The sequence below is a fragment of the Salvelinus sp. IW2-2015 genome, linkage group LG4q.2, assembly GCF_002910315.2.
Source record: "Salvelinus sp. IW2-2015 linkage group LG4q.2, ASM291031v2, whole genome shotgun sequence".
Classification (NCBI taxonomy): domain Eukaryota; kingdom Metazoa; phylum Chordata; class Actinopteri; order Salmoniformes; family Salmonidae; genus Salvelinus; species Salvelinus sp. IW2-2015.
The window spans coordinates 10,638,080-10,658,458 of NC_036843.1; the positions used below are offsets into that span (position 1 = coordinate 10,638,080).

The 20,379-nt window shown below is 44.0% G+C and overlaps 1 protein-coding gene across 2 annotated transcripts in view; it reads left to right on the top strand.

Moving 5' to 3' along the window:
* LOC111963291 (echinoderm microtubule-associated protein-like 5) overlaps positions 1-20,379 on the top strand; it is a 55,019-nt gene that overhangs the window by 11,702 nt on the left and 22,938 nt on the right. For both annotated transcript variants that reach the window (XM_070443365.1, XM_070443364.1), the window contains exons 2-4: positions 10,536-10,695; positions 13,564-13,662; positions 14,099-14,167. In XM_070443365.1, the coding sequence (XP_070299466.1) occupies positions 10,536-10,695; positions 13,564-13,662; positions 14,099-14,167 (328 nt within the window). The remainder of the gene's footprint in view (positions 1-10,535; positions 10,696-13,563; positions 13,663-14,098; positions 14,168-20,379) is intronic.

The window sequence follows — 20,379 nt, forward strand, 5'->3', positions numbered from 1 at the left end:
TATCTCTGTGGAAAATTGTATCTGTACAAGGTGAACTTTAAATTCAAATATCAAATTAAATTATATTTGTCATATGCGCCGAATACAACAGGTGTAGATCTTACCGTGAATTTCTTACTTACAAGCCCTTAACCAACAATGCAGTTTTAAGAAAACAGAGTTAAGAAAATATTTACTAAATAAACTAAAGTTAAAAAAATATTTTAAAAAATAGCACAATAAAAAAACAATAATGAGGCTATATACAGGGGGTACCGGTACTGAGTCAATGTGCGCGGGTACAGGTTAGTCGAGGCAATTTGTATATGTAGGTAGGGGTGAAGTGACTATGCATAGATAAGAAACAGTGAGTAGCAGCAGTGTAAAAACAAAGGGGGGGTTCAATGTAAATAGTCCAGGTGGCCATTTGATTAATTGTTCAGCAGTCTTATGGCTTGGGGGGTAGAAGCTGTTAAGGAGCCTTTTGGACCTCGACTTGGTGCTCCGGTACCGCTTGCCATGCGGTAGCAGAGAGAACAGTCTATGACTTGGGTGACTGGGGTCTTTGCCAATTTTTTGGGGGCCTTCCTCTGACACTGCCTAGTATATAGGTCCTGGATGGCAGGAAGCTTGGCCCCAGTGATGTACTGGGCCGTATGCACTACCTTCTGTAGCGCCTTGCGGTTGGATGCCGAGCAGTTGCCATACCAGGCGGTGATGCAACCGGTCAGGATGTTCTTGATGGTGCAGCTGTAGAACATTTTGAGGATCTGGGGACCCATGCCAAATCTTTTCAGTCTCCTGAGGGGAAAAGGTGTTGTCGTGCCCTCTTCACGACTGTCTTGGTGTGTTTGGACCATGATCGTTTGTTGGTGATGTGAACACCAAGGAACTTGAAACTCTCGACCCGCTCCACCACAGCCCCGTCGATGAGAATGGGGGCGTGTTCGACCCTCCTTTACCTGTAGTCTATGATCATCTCCTTTGTCTTGCTCACGTTGAGGGAGAGGTTGCAAAGGGAAGTTACTCTATGCAAAGGTGTTTTGTTGTCCTCTCAGCGATTCTATCTTATTTACATTGGTCTAATCACGCACACAGGCCTTTAGATGCTGTGACACCTTGTGGAGATTGGGCGTGGGTGATTAGGTTACTGTAAACTTGGTATCGTTTGATTGGTCAATGGTAATTGGTTTTACACCTTCAGATATGAAGGTCTGTTGTTCTCTCTCGTATCTTGTATCCTGTCCATGGAGGAAGTTGTACGATCAATTCTTATTTCCAAGACTTCTAGTTCTCTGGTCTAATAGGCATGTCGTTGTCCATACTTTGTCTTGTAAGTAAACCTTAGGATCTACAGAATATGCCTATAAGTATGCTTTGTTAATGTTAGTATTGCCTTGTAACTTAATCTTCGGGATCGGTGTCCCGTCCAAAGGACGGTTGAGCTAACGTAGGCTAATGCAATTAGCATGAGTAAGTAAGTAACAAGAAAATTTCCCAGGACATAGACATATCTGATATTGGCAGAAAGCTTAAATTCTTGTTAATCTAACTGCATAGTCCAATTTACAGTAGCTATTACAGTGAAAGAATACCATGCTATTGTTTGAGGAGAGTGCACAGTTTTGAACATGAAAAGTTATTAATAAACAAATTAGACACATTTGGGTAGTCTTGGAACAAAACTTTGAACCGAAATGCAATGGTTCACTGGATCAATCTAAAACTTTGCACATACACTGCTGCCATCTAGTGGCCAAAATCTAAATTGCAGCTGGGATGGAATAATACATTATGGCTTTTCTCTTGCATTTCAAAGATGATGGTACAAAAAAGACAAAAGAACGGTTGTTTTTTTCTTTTGTATTATCTTTTACCAGATCTATTGTGTTATATTCTCCTACATTCCTTTCACATTTCCACTAACCTCAAAGTGTTTCCTTTCAAATGGTACCAATAATATGCATATCCTTAAAATGGAGTCAGGTATGTGATGTGTACACAGTTGAAGTCGGAAGTTTACATACACCTTAGCCAAATACATTTAAACTCAGTTTTTCACAATTCCTGACATTTAATCCTAGTAAACATTCCCTGTCTTAGGTTAGACAGGATCACCACTTTATTTTAAGAATGTGAAATGTCAGAATAATATCAGAGAGAATGATTTATTTCAGCTTTTATTTCTTTCATCACATTCTTAGTGGTTCAGAAGTTTACATACACTCAGTTAGTATTTGGTAGCATTGCCTTTAAATTGTTAAACTTGGGTCAAACGTTTCGGGTAGCCTTCCACAAGCTTCCCACAATAATTTGGTTGAATTTTGGCCCATTCCTCCTGACAGAGCTGGTGTAACTGAGTCCGGTTTGTAGGTCTCCTTGCTCGAACACGCTTTTTCAGTTCTGCCCACAAATTGTCTATAGGTTTGAGGTCAGGGCTTTGTGATGAGCACTCCAATACCTTGACTTTGTTGTTCTTAAGCCATTTTGCCACAACTTTGGAAGTATGCTTGGGGTCATTGTACATTTAGAAGACCCATTTGCGACCAAGCTTTAACTTCCTGACTGATGTCTTGAGATGTTGCTTCAATATATCCACATAATTTTCCTCCTCATGATGCCATCTATTTTGTGAAGTGCACCAGTCCCTCCTGCAGCAAACCACCCCCACAACATTATGCTGCCACCACCGTGCTTCACGGTTGGGATGGTGTTCTTCGGTTTGCAAGCCTACCCTTTTCCTCCAAACATATGATGGTCATTATGGCCAAACGGTTCTATTTTTGTTTCATCAGACCAGAGGACATTTCTCCAAAAAGTATGATCTTTGTCCCCATGTGCAGTTGCAAACCGTAGTCTGTCGGTTTTGGAGCAGTGGCTTCTTCCTTGCTGAGTGACCTTTCAGGTTATGTCGATATAGGACTCGTTTTACTGTGGATATAGATACTTTTGTACCTGTTTCCTCCAGCATCTTCACAAGGTCCTTTGCTGTTCTGGGATTGATTTGCACTTTTCGCACCAAAGTACGTTCATCTCTAGGAGACAGAATGCGTCTCCTTCCTGAGCGGTCTGACGGCTGCGTGGTCCCATGGTGTTTATACTTGCGTTCTATTGTTTGTACAGATGAACATGGTACCTTCAGGCGTTTGGAAATTGCTCCCAAGGATGAACCAGACTTGTGGAGGTCTACAATTTATTTTCTGAGGTCTTGGCTCATTTCTTTTTATTTTCCCATGATGTCAAGCAAAGAGGCACTGATTTTGAAGGTAGGCCTTGAAATACATCCACAGGTACACCTCCAATTGACTCAAATGATGTCAATTAGCCTATCAGAAGCTTCTAAAGCCATGACATCATTTTCTGGACTTTTCTACGCTGTTTAAAGGCACAGTCAACTTAGTGTATGTAAACTTCTGACCCACTGGAATTGTGATACAGTGAAATAATCTGTCTGTAAACAATTGTTGGAAAAATTACTTGTGTCATGCACAAAGTAGATGACCGAACCGACTTGCCAAAACTATAGTTTGTTAACAAGAAATTTGTGGAGTGGTTGAAAAACGAGTTTTAATGACTCCAACCTAAGTCTATGTAAACTTCTGACATCAACTGTATATAACATGAATATTTGTTGAATATTACCCTATTACATCAGCATGACCCCCAGCTTAAATGAAGTTTTTAAAAAAATGAACCACTGTTACTTGTTTTCTTTCTGTCTGTCTTGCTGTAATTCTTCCTCTCTCTTTCTGTCTACCTTCCTATGCATCCCTACTCTCTGTGCTCTGTGTGGCCATGTCCGTATGTAAACCACGTGCACTTGGATTCACTAGTTTCTCATGTAACACCAAATCTGTGTTGATTCGTGATGTTCTTTATCCTAATAGTATCAATGAGAGGGTGCAGCAGGACTGCTTGCGTCTGTCTGAGGATGTGTAGTATTTATAGCCTTTCTAAGCAACCTAAGCAACCTACTCACTCCCCCTTTGCCTCATTTCTCTGTTTCACCAACTCTACGATCTATTTCAGCTCTTCTGGAATCCCTCATCTTATTAGCAGGACTTTGCGTGAGGCTGTTCCCTCTTTTGACGCAAGCGTTAGCTTGAAAGCAGGAATGTCTGACACATCTGTCTAACACTTCTCTCTGACTTCAGATGGGTTGTCCTTGTTATTGATATGATGAGATGCAGATTTTAAGTATGCACACACAGTGACAGTTGATCCAGCCACACTCGTTTTCATGCACTCTGACACATTTGCTTGCTGTGCTCTTTTAAGATGAGGTCCCAAGTCTTCATTGGTAATGAATGTGCACTGTGTTGTATCTAGGTTATAGAGATGTAGTTGTGCAGTAGAAATGTAATGTGTCATCCTTTATTAGGGTGGGTGTGCTATATATATATACACTGCTCAAAAAAATAAAGGGAACACTTAAACAACACAATGTAACTCCAAGTCAATCACACTTCTGTGAAATCAAACTGTCCACTTAGGAAGCAACACTGATTGACAATACATTTCACATGCTGTTGTGCAAATGGAATAGACAAAAGGTGGAAATTATAGGCAATTAGCAAGACACCCCCAATAAAGGAGTGATTCTGCAGGTGGTGACCACAGACCACTTCTCAGTTTCCTATGCTTCCTGGCTGATGTTTTGGTCACTTTGAATGCTGGCGGTGCTTTCACTCTAGTGGTAGCATGAGACGGAGTCTACAACCCACACAAGTGGCTCAGGTAGTGCAGCTCATCCAGGATGGCACATCAATGCGAGCTGTGGCAAGAAGGTTTGCTGTGTCTGTCAGCGTAGTGTCCAGAGCATGGAGGCGCTACCAGGAGACAGGCCAGTACATCAGGAGACGTGGAGGAGGCCGTAGGAGGGCAACAACCCAGCAGCAGGACCGCTACCTCGCCTTTGTGCAAGGAGGAGCACTGCCAGAGCCCTGCAAAATGACCTCCAGCAGGCCACAAATGTGCATGTGTCAGCATATGGTCTCACAAGGGGTCTGAGGTCTCATCTCGGTACCTAATGGCAGTCAGTCTACCTCTGGCGAGCACATGGAGGGCTGTGCGGCCCCACAAAGAAATGCCACCCACACCATGACTGACCCACCGCCAAACCGGTCATGCTGGAGGATGTTGCAGGCAGCATAACGTTCTCCACGGCGTCTCCAGACTGCCACGTCTGTCACATGTGCTCAGTGTGAACCTGCTTTCATCTGTGAAGAGCACAGGGCGCCAGTGGCGAATTTGACAATCTTGGTGTTCTCTGGCAAATGCCAAACGTCCTGCACGGTGTTGGGCTGTAAGCACAACCCCCACCTGTGGACGTCGGGCCCTCATACCACCCTCATGGAGTCTGTTTCTGACCGTTTGAGCAGACACATGCACATTTGTGGCCTGCTGGAGGTCATTTTGCAGGGCTCTGGCAGTGCTCCCCTTGCACAAAGGCGGAGGTAGCGGTCCTGCTGCTGGGTTGTTGCCCTCTTACGGCCTCCTCCACGTCTCCTGATGTACTGGCCTGTTCCTGGTAGCGCCTCCATGCTCTGGACACTACGCTGACAGACACAGCAAACCTTTTTGCCACAGCTCGCATTAATGTGCCATCCTGGATGAGCTGCACTACCTGAGCCACTTGTGTGGTTGTAGACTCCGTCTCATGCTACCACTAGAGTGAAAGCACCGCCAGCATTCAAAAGTGACCAAAAATCAGCCAGGAAGCATAGGAACTGAGAGTGGTCTGTGGTCACCACCTGCAGAATCACTCCTTTATTGGGGGTGTCTTGCTAATTGCCTATAATTTCCACCTTTTGTCTATTCCATTTGCACAACAGCATGTGAAATTTATTGTCAATCAGTGTTGCTTCCTAAGTGGACAGTTTGATTTCACAGAAGTGTGATTGACTTGGAGTTACATTGTGTTGTTTAAGTGTTAGTGTATAAACAACACATCCAAGCAAACAGGGGACCATGACACAATCTCCTGACGTTCCGGGGACGTCTTATTGATACCTTTTGTTCGCAGGGCATAGTGTGTGTGTAACATATGTGTTGAACCTATGCTCGGTCAAGCACGGCATGAACATGCATGTTGTCAGTGTGAAGTCATGCATGCGGTTTAGCTTGTTACTGTGATGCTAATAGATGGGGACAAGCCTTTTGCTCATGGTTTTCCAGCACACACTCATCAGCTTGACTTTTCATTTCTGCATCCTGGTTGGCGCACTCCTGTTCAAAATCCCAATGAGTACACTAGTACTACAGTCATCCATTCATTCATTATCCAAAGCTGCTTATCTTGGTTAGTGCTGCTACAAAGCTCAAATATTTTCAACCCCCCATACTGCTATCCCTCTTCAAGCACATCCTGACCCCCCTTACCCTACATGCACGCACGCGCACACACACACACAATTAAATCCTGATCATTATAGTATCCGACTGATGCATGACTGCACAAGAGAATTGACCGGTTGGTGGGATAATGCTGTTGTGCACTCTAAAGATCATATCTGTCTAGTCCAATTAGGATCCTCCAGAATGCTGGACTGTTTATTAAGCATCTTCACCAAACTACACCAAGCTTTAGAAATAGAAAAAGAAGAAAACGTGTTGTTGGTTTATTAAAGAAGGATCCAGATTAACTGCATTTTGAGGTGTTGTCTTAGTTCCAGATAATAGCATAACAAACGGTGATCTCAATTAATAGGAAAAACTCAATTTTTAGACTTTTCTATTTATAGTTTGGAGCTGCCTCGCCACAGACAGACAGGTGCAGTACATTGTCTGTGTTTACACAGGCAGCCAAAATCTGATATTTTTTCTACTAATTGGTCTTTTGACCAATCACATCAGATCTTTTCACATCAGATCTTTTTCAGAGCTGATCTGATTGGTCAAAAGACCAATTAGGGGAACAAATATTAGAATTGGGCTGCCTGTGTAAACACAGCCATGGTGTAATATTGGCGGACAGATTAAACAAGCTTTCTAAAAGCCAAGGAAGATAAATACTTTTTAAAATGTGCTAATCTTATACTTCCTTATAATCCTGAACAAGAGCAGACAAGGTGACTGCTACATTAGTGTGGATCAAAACTGACTTGGAAGCTAGCCATGTTGTGACAACTGGTGTGTGTGTGTGTGTGTGTATGTGCGTGTGTTTGGCTGTGAAACATCATATCTCCCTTTAATAGACCTTTAACATGCATTTTCTACTCTAAAAATCAAGAGACAAATATGTTCGTATTTGATTTTTTTGTTGTTGAGTGAAGTCATTTCAAATGTAGGGACTTGGATTCAAGAAAGATAGGCTGATGTAGTTGCCGATTTGAGAGCATAATTTGTTCCTTTATTAGCCATGTCAATATAATTGAGTTGCAACAATTCTTGTTTGAGAGGAATCAATTAAGATTTATACAATTAGCAGACTTACTGTGAAACTAAATAAACACACACGCTTCCAAGCACGCACACCGTGCTTCAGTGAAACCCTTTTTCCTAATGACTCCATTGATCGAACACTTTAGTTAAATGGTTCCATGGCTGGCCCTGAATGACGTTTCTCCTGCCATGGCTCTGTCACCATGATGATGGGCCATAATCCATGCCAAGTCCCAGATCCACTGTCCCTGTCCCTGGGCTTTACATTGCTTCATCTGAACATTCCCTATTCACTTCCTCTTCCCAACAGTACAGAATGTAGGATCTTAATTTGATCAACATGAAATGTGGATTATAATTAATGAAAATTCTTGTAGGGGTTTAGTTTTTTTCTTTTTTGGGGAGGGGCAAATCAAGTCTGAAGTGGAAATTACAAACTTTAGAAGCCTTTTTAAAACCTAAATACACTACACTTTTGCATTTCTTGCTTAGCAGTAAAATTCTGAGCAACAAAATGAAGATCCTACATCTGTATAGCAGTGGTATCCAGCACCACCCTCCATGACTGCAGAGTTATCCAGCCCAACACGCCTGCCTGCCTGCCAGGACTCCGAGTGCTCTTGGCAGGTGGAAGCCAGCCACAACAAACAGCCGTTTATCAAACCAGAGCACTGCAGCACTGCAGCACCCCCCCAGCCCAGAGATTTCCCAATCTCATTAGCTGATAGAAATGTAATAGAAGCAGTGACGTTATTGTGACGGAAGGACTGGGAGGAGTGTTGCTATTTTACTGTGTGTAGTTGTTTGTCACATTATGTCAGTACAGGAAAAGGAAAACTCCAAGAGAGGTTTGACTGGACATCGAGTAAGGAAAAAAACTGACTCTACGAGTCAAGAGATGTACTATCTTTATAAACTAGTACAGCGGCCCTAGGAGCTGAGTCTTGATTGATGTGGTGTGCCCCAGCTTAGCCCTGCCTTCACAGGCTTGAGTTGGTAGGAGGAGAGGTTAATGCCCTTGTCTCAACCCTCACTGTCACTGTTAATGAAAAAGTAGACGGGTCCCCCATCTCTCCACACACTCCAGCTGCTCTGAGGAGAACACAGACCTCCGCTTGGAATTTCCTTCATAAGGATGTTTCTCTACCCTCGGATTTAGAAAGGAAAGTCCCCTGTCCCTGCAGCTGGCGTTCTCTAAGTCTGTTGTGTAGAAAGACAGTGAAATTCAGAGTGCTATTTGGCTAGAGTAATGCAACCTCTCTGTAGGAAATGTAGAGTTTATTCTGAGTCAGTCAAATGGTTTTTGTTTGTTTCTGACCTGCACAGAGTTTGTACTCAGCAATGCAAAGTGCAATGTTCGTACAAAGGTTCATTGATCCGATGTCCTTCTCGTTGTTTCATCTGTGTACTGAATAAAGCTGCTGAATGTATGGTATTGGTATCAGTGTGCTCTTGACCTGATGACTATTACACAGTTTGAAAAGCATTTTCATCTCCTCTATCCCAAAGAGCACCAATCATATTCTCTTCCTCTGACTACTATTTTTAGCTGCTTTGATATGATTATGTAATTCATACACGAGGTGATGAGAAGTTCGTGGGGGGAGGGGAGATGACAGGGAGGGCGAGGGGTGAGATAAAGAGTAAACCTCTCTCATGAGTGAGTGAAGGAGACGTGGAGATGTGGTGTGATAGCCCCTGCCCTGTTCCTCAAGCCTATTAGCCCATCTCAGACTTACAGATGTATGATCTTAATTTGACCTACACTGAGTGTACAAAACATTAGGAACACCTTCCTAATACTGCGTTTACAACCCTTTTCCCCTCAGAACAGCCTCAATTCGTCGGGGCATTGACTCGACAAGGTGTCGAAAGCGTTCAACAGGGATGCTGGCCCATATTGACTCCAATGCTTCCCACAGTTGTGTCAAGTTGGCTGGATGTCCTTTGGATGGTGGACCATTCTTGATACACACGGGAAACAGTTGAGCGTGAAAAACCCACCAGCATTGCAGTTCTTGACACACTCAAACTGGTGCGCCTGACACCTACTACCATGACCCAAAGTGCAATACTGTCAATATCACCATGTGTTAGTGTGGGTTTTCAGTGAATTTATGTAAATCACAAAGCTCATCTGTATTTCCTGCGGAGCAGGAAAATTCTCAGCAACAAAAGAGTGATCAGATTAAGATCCTACATCTGTATCGCTAACAAAGCACCACGGCTGAATAGAGGAATTACACCAACAGGCTAAAAAGCAATTTCCGGAGCTGTGACAGAGCGAGCAGAATAGTTCTGAAGCGCATTTCAAATGCAAATTGAGTGTCACAATAAAATATGAAAAACTCCTGACCCCGGGAAGGCTGGTTTCCCAGAGAAACCCCCCAGCATGCTGATGCGGTTGATCTCTGGCCTGCTCTCTGAATACACAGATACAGGATTAGAAGTTGTGGAGTGCAGTTGGCAAACAGGTGCCCTGATTTATAATGGTGGGAGCTCCGTCACAGCATGAAATATATAACAGGTCAACGCAAGGGAAAGAATTGCCCTGTGAATCATTCAGACGTGCCTGGAACGTGACTGGCAGCTGCTGGAAGGGGGATGCTACATGCATCAGACTGTGGGCTGTTGCTCAGATGTAGAGCGTGCCCCGGTGGAAGAGGGGGAGAGCAGGGGGGAGCAAAGAGTGGCTGCTTCTGATGCCTACAGTATCTGTGCTTGGGAGCCCTAGATGATGTTGTAAAGGTAAAGGGGGCAAAGGGCAGAGCTTAGAGGATGAGAAATCCTGAATTAGGGCAGTGGGTAGGCTATTTCCTGCCGTGCCCTGTGTGAGTGTATAATATCGAAAGGAGGGGTAAAGCTGCCATTCTGATTCACCATGTTCCTGCCTTGGCCTATCACAGATCCAACGTGGCAACTCGGGCTAATAGCTTCCACTCTCTGATAACGCAAGGCCTTCCTCTGCGCTGTCTTTATTTCGTTCTTTTTTTACCCAGGCTATCTGAGGGGGATAATCACTGATCATTAGGCCTATAGACTGTGAATCATCTCACTGGTCTCTTTTTAGAGGGTGCAGCTGGGTTCTCTGAGTTCTCTCTTTCTCTTCCCCCCTCTCTGTCACTCTGCTTTTCTCTTTCTCTGACTGTATCTCTCTCTCTCTCTCCTTACAGTTTAGCTCTGCATCCGGAGCGTGTGCTGGTAGCTACGGGACAGGTGGGCAAGGAGCCTTACATCTGTGTGTGGGATTCCTACACCGTACAGACCGTGTCCATCCTCAAGGACACTCACACACACGGCATCGCCTGCCTGGCCTTCGACCTCGATGGACAGGTACAGTTCTGGGAAAGGAAGGGGGGTACCAAGTCAGTTGCACAGCTGAATGCATTCAACCGAAATGTGTCTTCCGCATATATGCGTAACCATGCCGTGTGCTCATACAAAAACAGTGACACATATGGCTACTCATGAATCAGTATTGACAGAGTGAATTCTATGTAAAATGTGGATTTTTCAAAGAGAATGTAGGATCCAATATTGAGCTGCAGTAGTCACTGTAAACCTTCCACATCCCAACGATCCCTCCTGTTGTACAAATTACTTTGCTAGATTTCCATTTTATTGTACTACATCAAGTGACAGATATAGTGAAAACCCTCCAGACAGTTGTAGATGAACATGAATAGTTCAGTAAGAGATTAATATAACAGCTACATGACTGTTGTCTCGTCCTCTGCTGTGGGGTGGCAGTAGCGCTCCCACTCGGCACGCCTGCTGGCTTGTGTTTCTTAATGACACATCTGGGATTACTCCAGCGGTATTAGCAGGACAGCTATACCGAGAGAGAGGGAGAGTGTAAGAGAGAGGTTTAACTTTAAGAGTCAGCTGGAAATCTTTTTCATCCACTGACTCAGAGTTTGACAGGATGTTGTGAAGTTACGGTGAGCCAACCAAACAGTATAGGGCCCTGAGCTTTGACGACTGGGGTAGTCCTGTACTACAGTAGTTACGTATGGGGTTGTTTTCTTTGTGCAAACTCTTGCTATAATAGTGCAGAGCTTCATGCACATGTTCCCCAATTTATAAATGACTAAAGGTCTTTTGGGGAGTGTTCTGAGACAGTTGAAGACCTTCACAACACCTACATATTGTAATATGACACTAAAGGGGTGGCAGGTAGGCTAGCGGTTAGAGCATTAGGCCAGTAGCCGAAAGGTCGCTAGTTTGAATCACCGAGCTGACAAGGTGAAACATATGTCGATGTGCCCTTGAGCAGGGCACTTAACCCTAATTGCTTCAGGGTCACCATTGATAATGGCAGACCCTGACCGTGACCCAACTCTCCAAGGGTGTCTCAGGGAGAGTGGGAAATGAAAAAAACACATTTCCAATTCTCACATGCGTATTAATGTGTGAAATAGGACAAATATAAGCACCAAATTATTAAATATCACGTTTATTACGGTTCATGTCCATTTACTTAGTGTTAAAGTCTAAGTCCCCCCCCCCGAGTCCATTGCATTTTAATAAAGGTTACTTATGTAACTGTAATTGTTTCCTCTTTATTACCATTATACTGTAAATATGCATTAGGCATTATAACAGTTTCATGTGTACCCTTCCACTGAAATGTTAGCTTCTTTGCCAACTCTCCACAGAGTAATACTTAGGGTTTATGGACAGTCAGGGTTTATGTACAGTCGTTTTGTTGTCTAGTGTTTGCTGGAGTACTCATATTTCAAAAATCTATATGTCATGGCTCAAGCACTCGGTTTTTATCTCTGAGTTTCCCATAGGGCCCCTCAGAGTGGTTCTACCGCCGCTGTTTACAGAGCTAGACCATGGAAATGACCTCATACATTTTCCTGGTTGGATAGAGTCATCTAGGGATTGAGATAGGATGTGACAGTTGTAAAACCATTACAGGCTCTGGCTCTGAATGCTTCTGTGTTCCTGATCTCTTTCTGTCGTCTACTGATCTGGTCATGTCTATGTTCAAGTCAACATTGTGTGGATGAATTCTGTGTTATGTTGCCCCTTCCAGAAAAATAAATAAAGCAACCATGTCTAATTGATTCATGTTTTATCCCAAAAATGTGACATATTTATTGGCTAAACAATATTGCTCTAACTCTGTATAGTAGCCTTAATATCCACATAGGGCTCTTAATTGCAACCAGTTGGTCACATATGCCACTAAATATCTTTGCTGTGCGTCCTGGAATTTTGATTTGGTTGCACCAGTGTAGTCTGTTTGCCAGTATTTTTATGCCACTCCTTGTACTCTGTGTCATATACCATGTGCCATAAAAGGAGTGAAATGTTAGCTTCGAAGACTTGCAACCAGACTAGCACCAGTATGTGCAGAAAACAATTCACCCAGATAATAATAGCTACGTTCCCAATGAAAACTACAGTCTTAGAAAAAAAGGTGCTATGTAGAACCTAAAAGGGTTCTTCAGCTGTCCACATGGAAGAACCCTTTGAAGAACACTTTTTGGTTCCCGGTAGAACCCTATTGGGTCCCATGTAGAACCCTTTCCCCAGAGGGTATTTTATGGAAAAGAGATGTTGTATGTTTCTGAATGATGCATCTTCCTGCCTTGTTGACAATATTACAGAGCGCCGCAGATTACGGTTAGATTTGAGCAGGGCGCACCTCCCTCACCGGCTTCGCCCGGTCCCGTGGCGGGTCATAGCTCGGTGCAACCCGACCCAGCTTAATCGAATCCCCTCAATGGCAGAAGTTAGAGCCCTATATCCACATGCGTAAACCTTCTGAATCATTTCAGTACATTTCTTCATGTAGACTTTTCGATCCAGATAATCTCTGCATTCTTTGCTGAATGAATACCCCCAGTTTCACAATGATTCATCATGGGGTGGAGCTTTACCCTTCATTCTTCTCAAACACAGTTAAAGTTGTTCTCCTCCCCTCCCATGGATTCTCTCCATGCCCAGACATTGATTCAATGGCAGATGGAAGTGGCCTCTCACCACCACACAGAGCAACGTGCAGCAGAGTAGAGCTGGGTGTTGCCTACTCACTAGGCTATAGGAGCCCCTTCCAGCAGACTCATACATATGGGCTCCCAGCCAGAGCCAGAGGCATGAAAACTGGTGTTTTTACTATATGCAGCCAATGTTATCTTTTATTTTATTGTAGTCATTCTGTTTCATAAAATGCTGTTTCCTTTGCAGTGTTTGGTCTCAGTGGGTCTGGACTCCAAAAACACGATCTGTGTGTGGGACTGGAGGAGGGGCAAGGTGCTGGCAGCAGCTCCTGGCCACACTGACAGGGTAACTATACAACACCATCCTCCCCTCTCTGTCTCAGGCACCAAGCCCGGATCGATCTCCTCAATTACTGTAGTTAGAAATGCAGCCAGGATGGAGCAGGAAGGAGTGGCAGCCCAAAGGAGTCGCACATGAACAAGTTAGGCCTGATTGACCGTTAGCATTCCAGACTCTGTCTGAAGAGACGCTAAGCTAATGGAGTAGAATTTTTAAAAGATATGTATGCTGCTGTGTTATTTTTTTACTCAACCAACATACACACAACGACTCACACAGACAAAGACATACACACACTGCCACACCTTAAGTTTTTGTGTGAAGCCTTGTACAATGACGTTAATTGAAGATGACATCAAAAGTGTTGTAAACTAATTTGTTGCACGGTATGTTATGCATTTAATTGTACATAGTTAAACTTACCATGTGATCTTTCCCACAGATATTTGACATATCATGGGACTTGTACCAGCCAAGCAAGCTTGTTAGCTGTGGTGTCAAACATATCAAGGTACTGTTTAAATCAAGTTCATACCTTACAAACTGGCTTACTCAAGGCCCTCAGCTGTCAAGGTGTGTTTGGATCTAGAATTGGTTGGATATTTAGCACACACAGATACACTATATATAGGAAAGTATGTGGACACCCCTTCAAATGAGCGGATTCGGCTATTTCAGCCACACCCGTTGCTGACAGGTGTATAAAATCGAGCACACCACCACGCAATCTCCATAGACAAACATTGGCTGTAGAATGGCCTTAATGAAGAGCTCAGTAACTTTCAACGTGGTACTGTCATAGGATGCCACCTTTCCAACAAGTTAGTTCATCAAATTTCTGCCCTGTTAGAGCTGCCCTGGTCAACTGTAAGTGCTGTTATTGTGAAGTGGAAACGTAGTAGGCCACACAAGCTCACAGAACGGGAGTGCTAAAGCGTGTAGGGTAAAAATCGTCTGTCCTCGTTTGCAACACTCACTACCGAGTTCCAAACTGCCTCTGGAAGCATCTTCAGCACAAGAACTGTTTGTCGGGAGATTCATGAAATGGGTTTCCATGGACGAGCAGCCGCACACAAGCCTAAGATCACCATGCACAATGCCAAGCATCGGCTGGAGAGGTAAAGCTCGCCGCCATTGGACTCTGAAGCAGTGGAAACACGTTCTTTCGAGTGATAAATCACGCTTTTGTCTGACGGACAAATCTGGGTTTGGCGGATGCCAGGAGAACGCTACCTTCCCCAATGCGTAGTGCCAACTGTAATGTTTGGTGGATGAGGAATAATGGTCTGGGGCTGTTTTTCATGGTTCGGGCTAGACCCCTTAGTTTCATTGAAAGGAAATTTTAACACTATAGCATACAATGACATTCTAGACGATTCTATGCTTCCTTCTTTGTGGCAACAGTTTGGGGAAGGCCCTTTCCTGTTTCAGCATGACAATGCCTCCCTGCACAAAGCGAGGTCCATACAGAAATGGTTTGTCGAGATTGGTGTGGAAGAACTTGACTGGCCTGCACAGAGCCTTGACCTCAACCCCATCGAACACCTTTGGGATGAATTGGAACGCCGACACTGAGCCAGGCCTAATCGCCCAACATCAGTTCTCGACCTCACTAATGCTCTTGTGTCTGAATGGAAGCAAGTCCCCGCACCAATGTTCCAACATCTAGTGGAAAGCCTTCCCAGAAGAGTGGAGGCTGTTATAGCAGCAAAGGGGGGACCAACTCCATATTAATGTCCATGATTTTGGAATGAGATGTTTTCGACGAGCAGGTGTCCACATACTTTTGGTCGTGTATGTTGTACATAACCAGTCTGATTTTCAAAAAGTTCCGCAAAGAATTTAACGGTAATGCTCTCCTTTTCTCTCTATCTTCTTTGCTGTATCGTGATCATATCAAAGCCCTAAGTGATATATGCAAATTACTTTTATTCTGGAGTTTATGACTATTAATCCATAACGTAAGTAGGACAGGCAGTGACTCATAGAATTCTCTCTTTTCAAGTTCATCTCTATTAATGTGGACTGCAGAGGAGGAACAATTTCTTATTTTTAAAGGAGAATTCAGCAGTGGCTATGATACTCAGCTGTATGGACATGTTTCCCTTTCAGTTCTCCACATTCAGCTTCACATTTCTCTATACAAACTACCGCCTTCAGTGAAGCACTCATATCTCTGCAAACACCTTGTATTAGATTCACGGTGTTCCCCTTGAATGGTCATTAAACACTACTCCCCAAATGAAATGTAGACCAAATTGTTGTCTTGAGATAGGTATCATATCACAGGGAACTTCTGCGTTCATAAAATATTTTTAATTTAGTTCAGTGTGCTTCTGTGTGTGATTGTGTGTTCATCATTGGGATAGGAATTGATCTACCTTATCTGTAATATGGAGGTGCTATCCTCCTTGACATATGTTTAGTATTTCTTATGAGACATGGATCTCAATGATGACTCTCCATCCTCTTTGCCCTGCCTGGTGTCTCCCCCACCCCCATCCCTCACGATAATACCTCTACTCTCCCACAACCCCACGCACGGACCCCAGTGCAGCAAACCAATCCCCTCCTCTCTCTCTCGCGCACTCTTTCTCTCCCTTCCCCCTCTCACTTTCTTTCCCTGTCCATGTCTACCTCTCTCTTTGTCTTTCTCTCCCTATCTCATGATGCCAAGGCAATCCAGCAATCGTCCCACATAATTCCCGAGCCTTTACCCTGCGGACCATGTGACATCTGCTCCCCAGCCCTGTGCTCACTCAGCGATTATAGCACTCAATGCATCCAGCAGATTTAGCCCCAATAATCCCCTCACTATAGTCCCAGAAAAACACAGTCTCTGGGACTGTCTGCTGCCCCCACTTCAACACAAAAGACAAGAGGGAAGCAAGAGGATCCACCATTAGCTAAAATCCTTTTGCGATCAAAAGGTCATTTGATTTGGCTTTGACTGTGACATTTGCTTAGCAGCCCTGTGCCTGGGACTTGCAGACATGCACACGTCTGGCTGGTAGATGATTAGTTGTCCCCCACGATGAAGTCTGGGAGGGGACTGTGGATCTGTCTCCGTCCGTTGGTACATTAGTACATTCGTACGTTAGTCACAGACAGCACTGGCCCAATTTTGACAAAACTTGGGTGAATGATGCGTCTTGCTGTAGAGATCCGGCATTTACACAATTATACTGATTGGCCAGAAGGTGGCGCTATAACAATATATTTAAAATATCTTGAAAGATCACGCTCCTCACCCCATTTGACCTAAAGTAATTTGGTACATAGGTCCCTCTCCTCACAAAGAACACATTTCCATAAGGTCCACCATGATTGACTTTCTGCTATTTAGAATTTTGTGAATTTTTCTGGCACAAATCTTGATATGTGGCATCTGGACAAAGGCCTCTCAAGGCAATATTTTTCAGACAGGTACCTAAAACGCTATTGACCAATTAACATTCATGTGGGTGTGGTCTGGCACATAAATGCATATAAATCAGTCAAGGATATTTGTATTGTAACATAAATGTGTACACATGTTGCAAACACTGTCTAGACTCAGCATATGCAACAACATTCATATTGACAACACGGTGGTGCTATAACGGACACATGTTTATATCTCTTGATCTGTTTGACTCAGAGTGATGAAATTTGGTACACATGTTCAGGGAAATTAATCTAGCTAACCAACACAATATCTCAGACACCGCTGGACTGATTTTTTAAAACAAAATTTGGGTGAATGATGCATCTTGTCATAGAGCCAAATTACACTGATTGGCCAAAGGGGGGTGCTGTGGTAATCAACTGTACGTATGCTAGTCACACGCAATATTACAGACACCACTGGCCTGATTTTGACATTTGTGGGGGACGACATGTTTAATGTTGATTTAAGGAAATCCTGCCGTGTCTTTCACCATTTGCACTCTGTTTTCCCTTCATGAGGGTGGCATCCAATGTGCACATACACACATTCCTATACACACAAGCACACTAACACACACATTCTGTGCTGAGCTGTTAAGGAGCTGACCCGTTGCACCCTCTACAACCACTGTGATTATTATTATTTGACCTTGCTGGTCATCTATGAATATTTGAACATCTTGGCCATGTACTGTTATAATCTCCACCCGGTACAGCCAGAAGAGGACTTGCCACCCCTCAGAGCCTGGTTCTTCCTAGGTTCCGGCCTTTCTAGGGAGTTTTTCCTAGCCACCGTGCTTCTACATCTGCATTGTTTAGGCTGGGTTTCTGTATAGCACTTTGACATCGGATGATGTAAAAAGGACTTTATAAATACATTTGATTGATTGATTGAAGGAGAACTTGAAATGTTAATGATATAGACAGGCAGACAAGAGAGGCAGTCATGGGAAGAGGGATGTTAAGCAGAAGGATGGGATGATTTCAAAGCCTCCTCCGGCAGGACCCTGACACAGTGGTGGAAAAAGTTACCAACTGTCATAATTGAGTAAAAGTAAAGATACCTTAATAGAAAATGACTCAAGTAAAAGTAAAAGTCACCCAGTAAAATTCTACTTGAGTAAAAGTCTGAAAGTATTTGGTTTAAAATATACTTAAGTATCAAAAGTAAAAGTGTAAATAATTTATATCTTTTTTATATTAAGCTAGTTTTTTTTAATTTACAGAAAGCCAAACAAAGCATGTGTGTTTAGTGAGTCCGCCAGAAAAGAGGCAGTAGGGATGACCAGGGATGTTCGGTTGATAATTGCGTGAATTGGACTATTTTCCTGTCCTGCTAAGCATTCAAAATGTAACTAGAACTTTTGGGTGTCCGGAAAATGTATGGAGTTAAAAAGTACAATGTTTTCTTAAGGAATGTAGTAAAGTAAAAGTAGTCAAAAATAGAATAGTAAAGTACAGATACCCCCCCAGAACTACTTAAGTAGTACTTTAAAGTATTTTTACTTAAGTACTTTACACCACTGCCCTGACTCAGTCAGCAACTCAGTCAGCAAGTATCATTACACTGAGTCAGTCAGTCATTGCTGTAAAATGGATAATAAGCCAGTCAGTCAATCAGTTCTATAATGCTCAGTCAAGCCGTCAATGCCATGACATTGAGAGTCACTGTGGTGGTTATGAGCGGCGGAATGGTGTGGTGAGGGGGGGGGGGGTTGGTGCCTGCCTGCCCTGGCTGATGAATTACACCCTCTCAACTTTGATTACAAAGGTTTTCCCTGGAGAAGTGGTGCAGGAAGGTTCTGTTGTGCACGTGGCCATGTTACTGATTACTGACATTCTACAGATCCTGGGATGGGCACTGTTAGCTAGAGCATCCTCCTCTCTTTTCCCTTCATCTTCTTTATGACTCACTGTGGCCAGCCTAAGTCTTGGCTAGGGAGGATCGTCTGGTCTTGCTGCTATCTCTGCTTTTAAAGAGAGTGGTTTTACTTGTTATTCTTTAGCAGAATTGAAGTGTTCCACTCCGCTGTCACTGCGGCTCTCTCTCACTCACACTCTCTCTCACTAGCTCAGTCTCTCTCGCTCTCTCTCTCTCTCCCTTTGGTCTCATTATAAACCCTCCAGCCTCTCGTCTCCTCTCAGCAGTAATTTAGAGCAGTGAGGGGATTAGCCGTAGCCTGCGTGTCCCTGTCTTATCAGACCCAGGCAGGCAGGGCCAGCCAGGCGCCCACTCGCGCTGCCTCCATTCCCACTGCCTGCCTCCACAACAGGCTGAGGCTGGGACACAAAGCCCTGCCGAGCTCCACTGAGCGTCACCATTACGACCACACAACTCAACACGACCTGCCCTCACGCCAAGCACCCACTCTCTTTTCCTGGAAACTACTTTCTGGCTTTACCTACCCAACAGGATTAAGAACATCCTCCCCTGTGGTGTCCCAGGACCTCAGACTTTCAGCAGTCTGGGACACTAGGGCTGTGTAGTGGAGCTGATGATGCTGGCCTGTGATAATCAATCCCTCCTGTTAACACACTGGCCCTCTCTCCCTCAACAGCACAGTGTTAGTGATGCTCTCACCGGCTGGGCTGGTACCAGAGCTCATCCCTGGGTCCTATCTTAGCTCTACAGACATACAGCTCTCTTCTCGTCTGATACGTAGGACACACTATACTGCACTTAGTACCCTCAGTGTTGGGATATTGCTACTATCTACATCAAACTCAAAGGTTGTTTGGAAGTTGGTTTACTTAAAGCCTGTATGTATAATGCATCATGATTACACCTGTAGGCATTTTACAATTGAACAGAGATCCAAGCTCTAGCTAAAGCTAGGGGGATAAATATTGACATGAGAGACATCCTCCTAAGGCAGGAAATGAAAAAGGCTGTCATGTTCCAGCTGCTCCCTTTGACGAGTGCATCTCTGTGTGCTCTGACACGTGTCACGGTGCCAGTGTCTGGGCATAGGAAACACAACACACACTCAACTCTTTCCTTTGATCTCCTCGTCATGCAGACAAAGCGGCTCTCCGCTTTATGGAATTTGTCCGCGGTCTGGAATGTGCCCGTGCATCCCAATGACCTTGTTCATGAACTATGGGGGGTCTGGGATTGATAGTGACCGGTGGTGGTGGAGACTGTGTGTGATGGTGATACCTGCCCTGAGGCAGGGTGTGTCTGCATGCCGATCAGCTGATTACAGCTCTGACCTCCAGCGTGGGTTCACGACTGTGGACTTGGTGAGGGATTTAGATTTGAGCCTTTGTGTGTAAGGTTAGATTTTAGTTTGT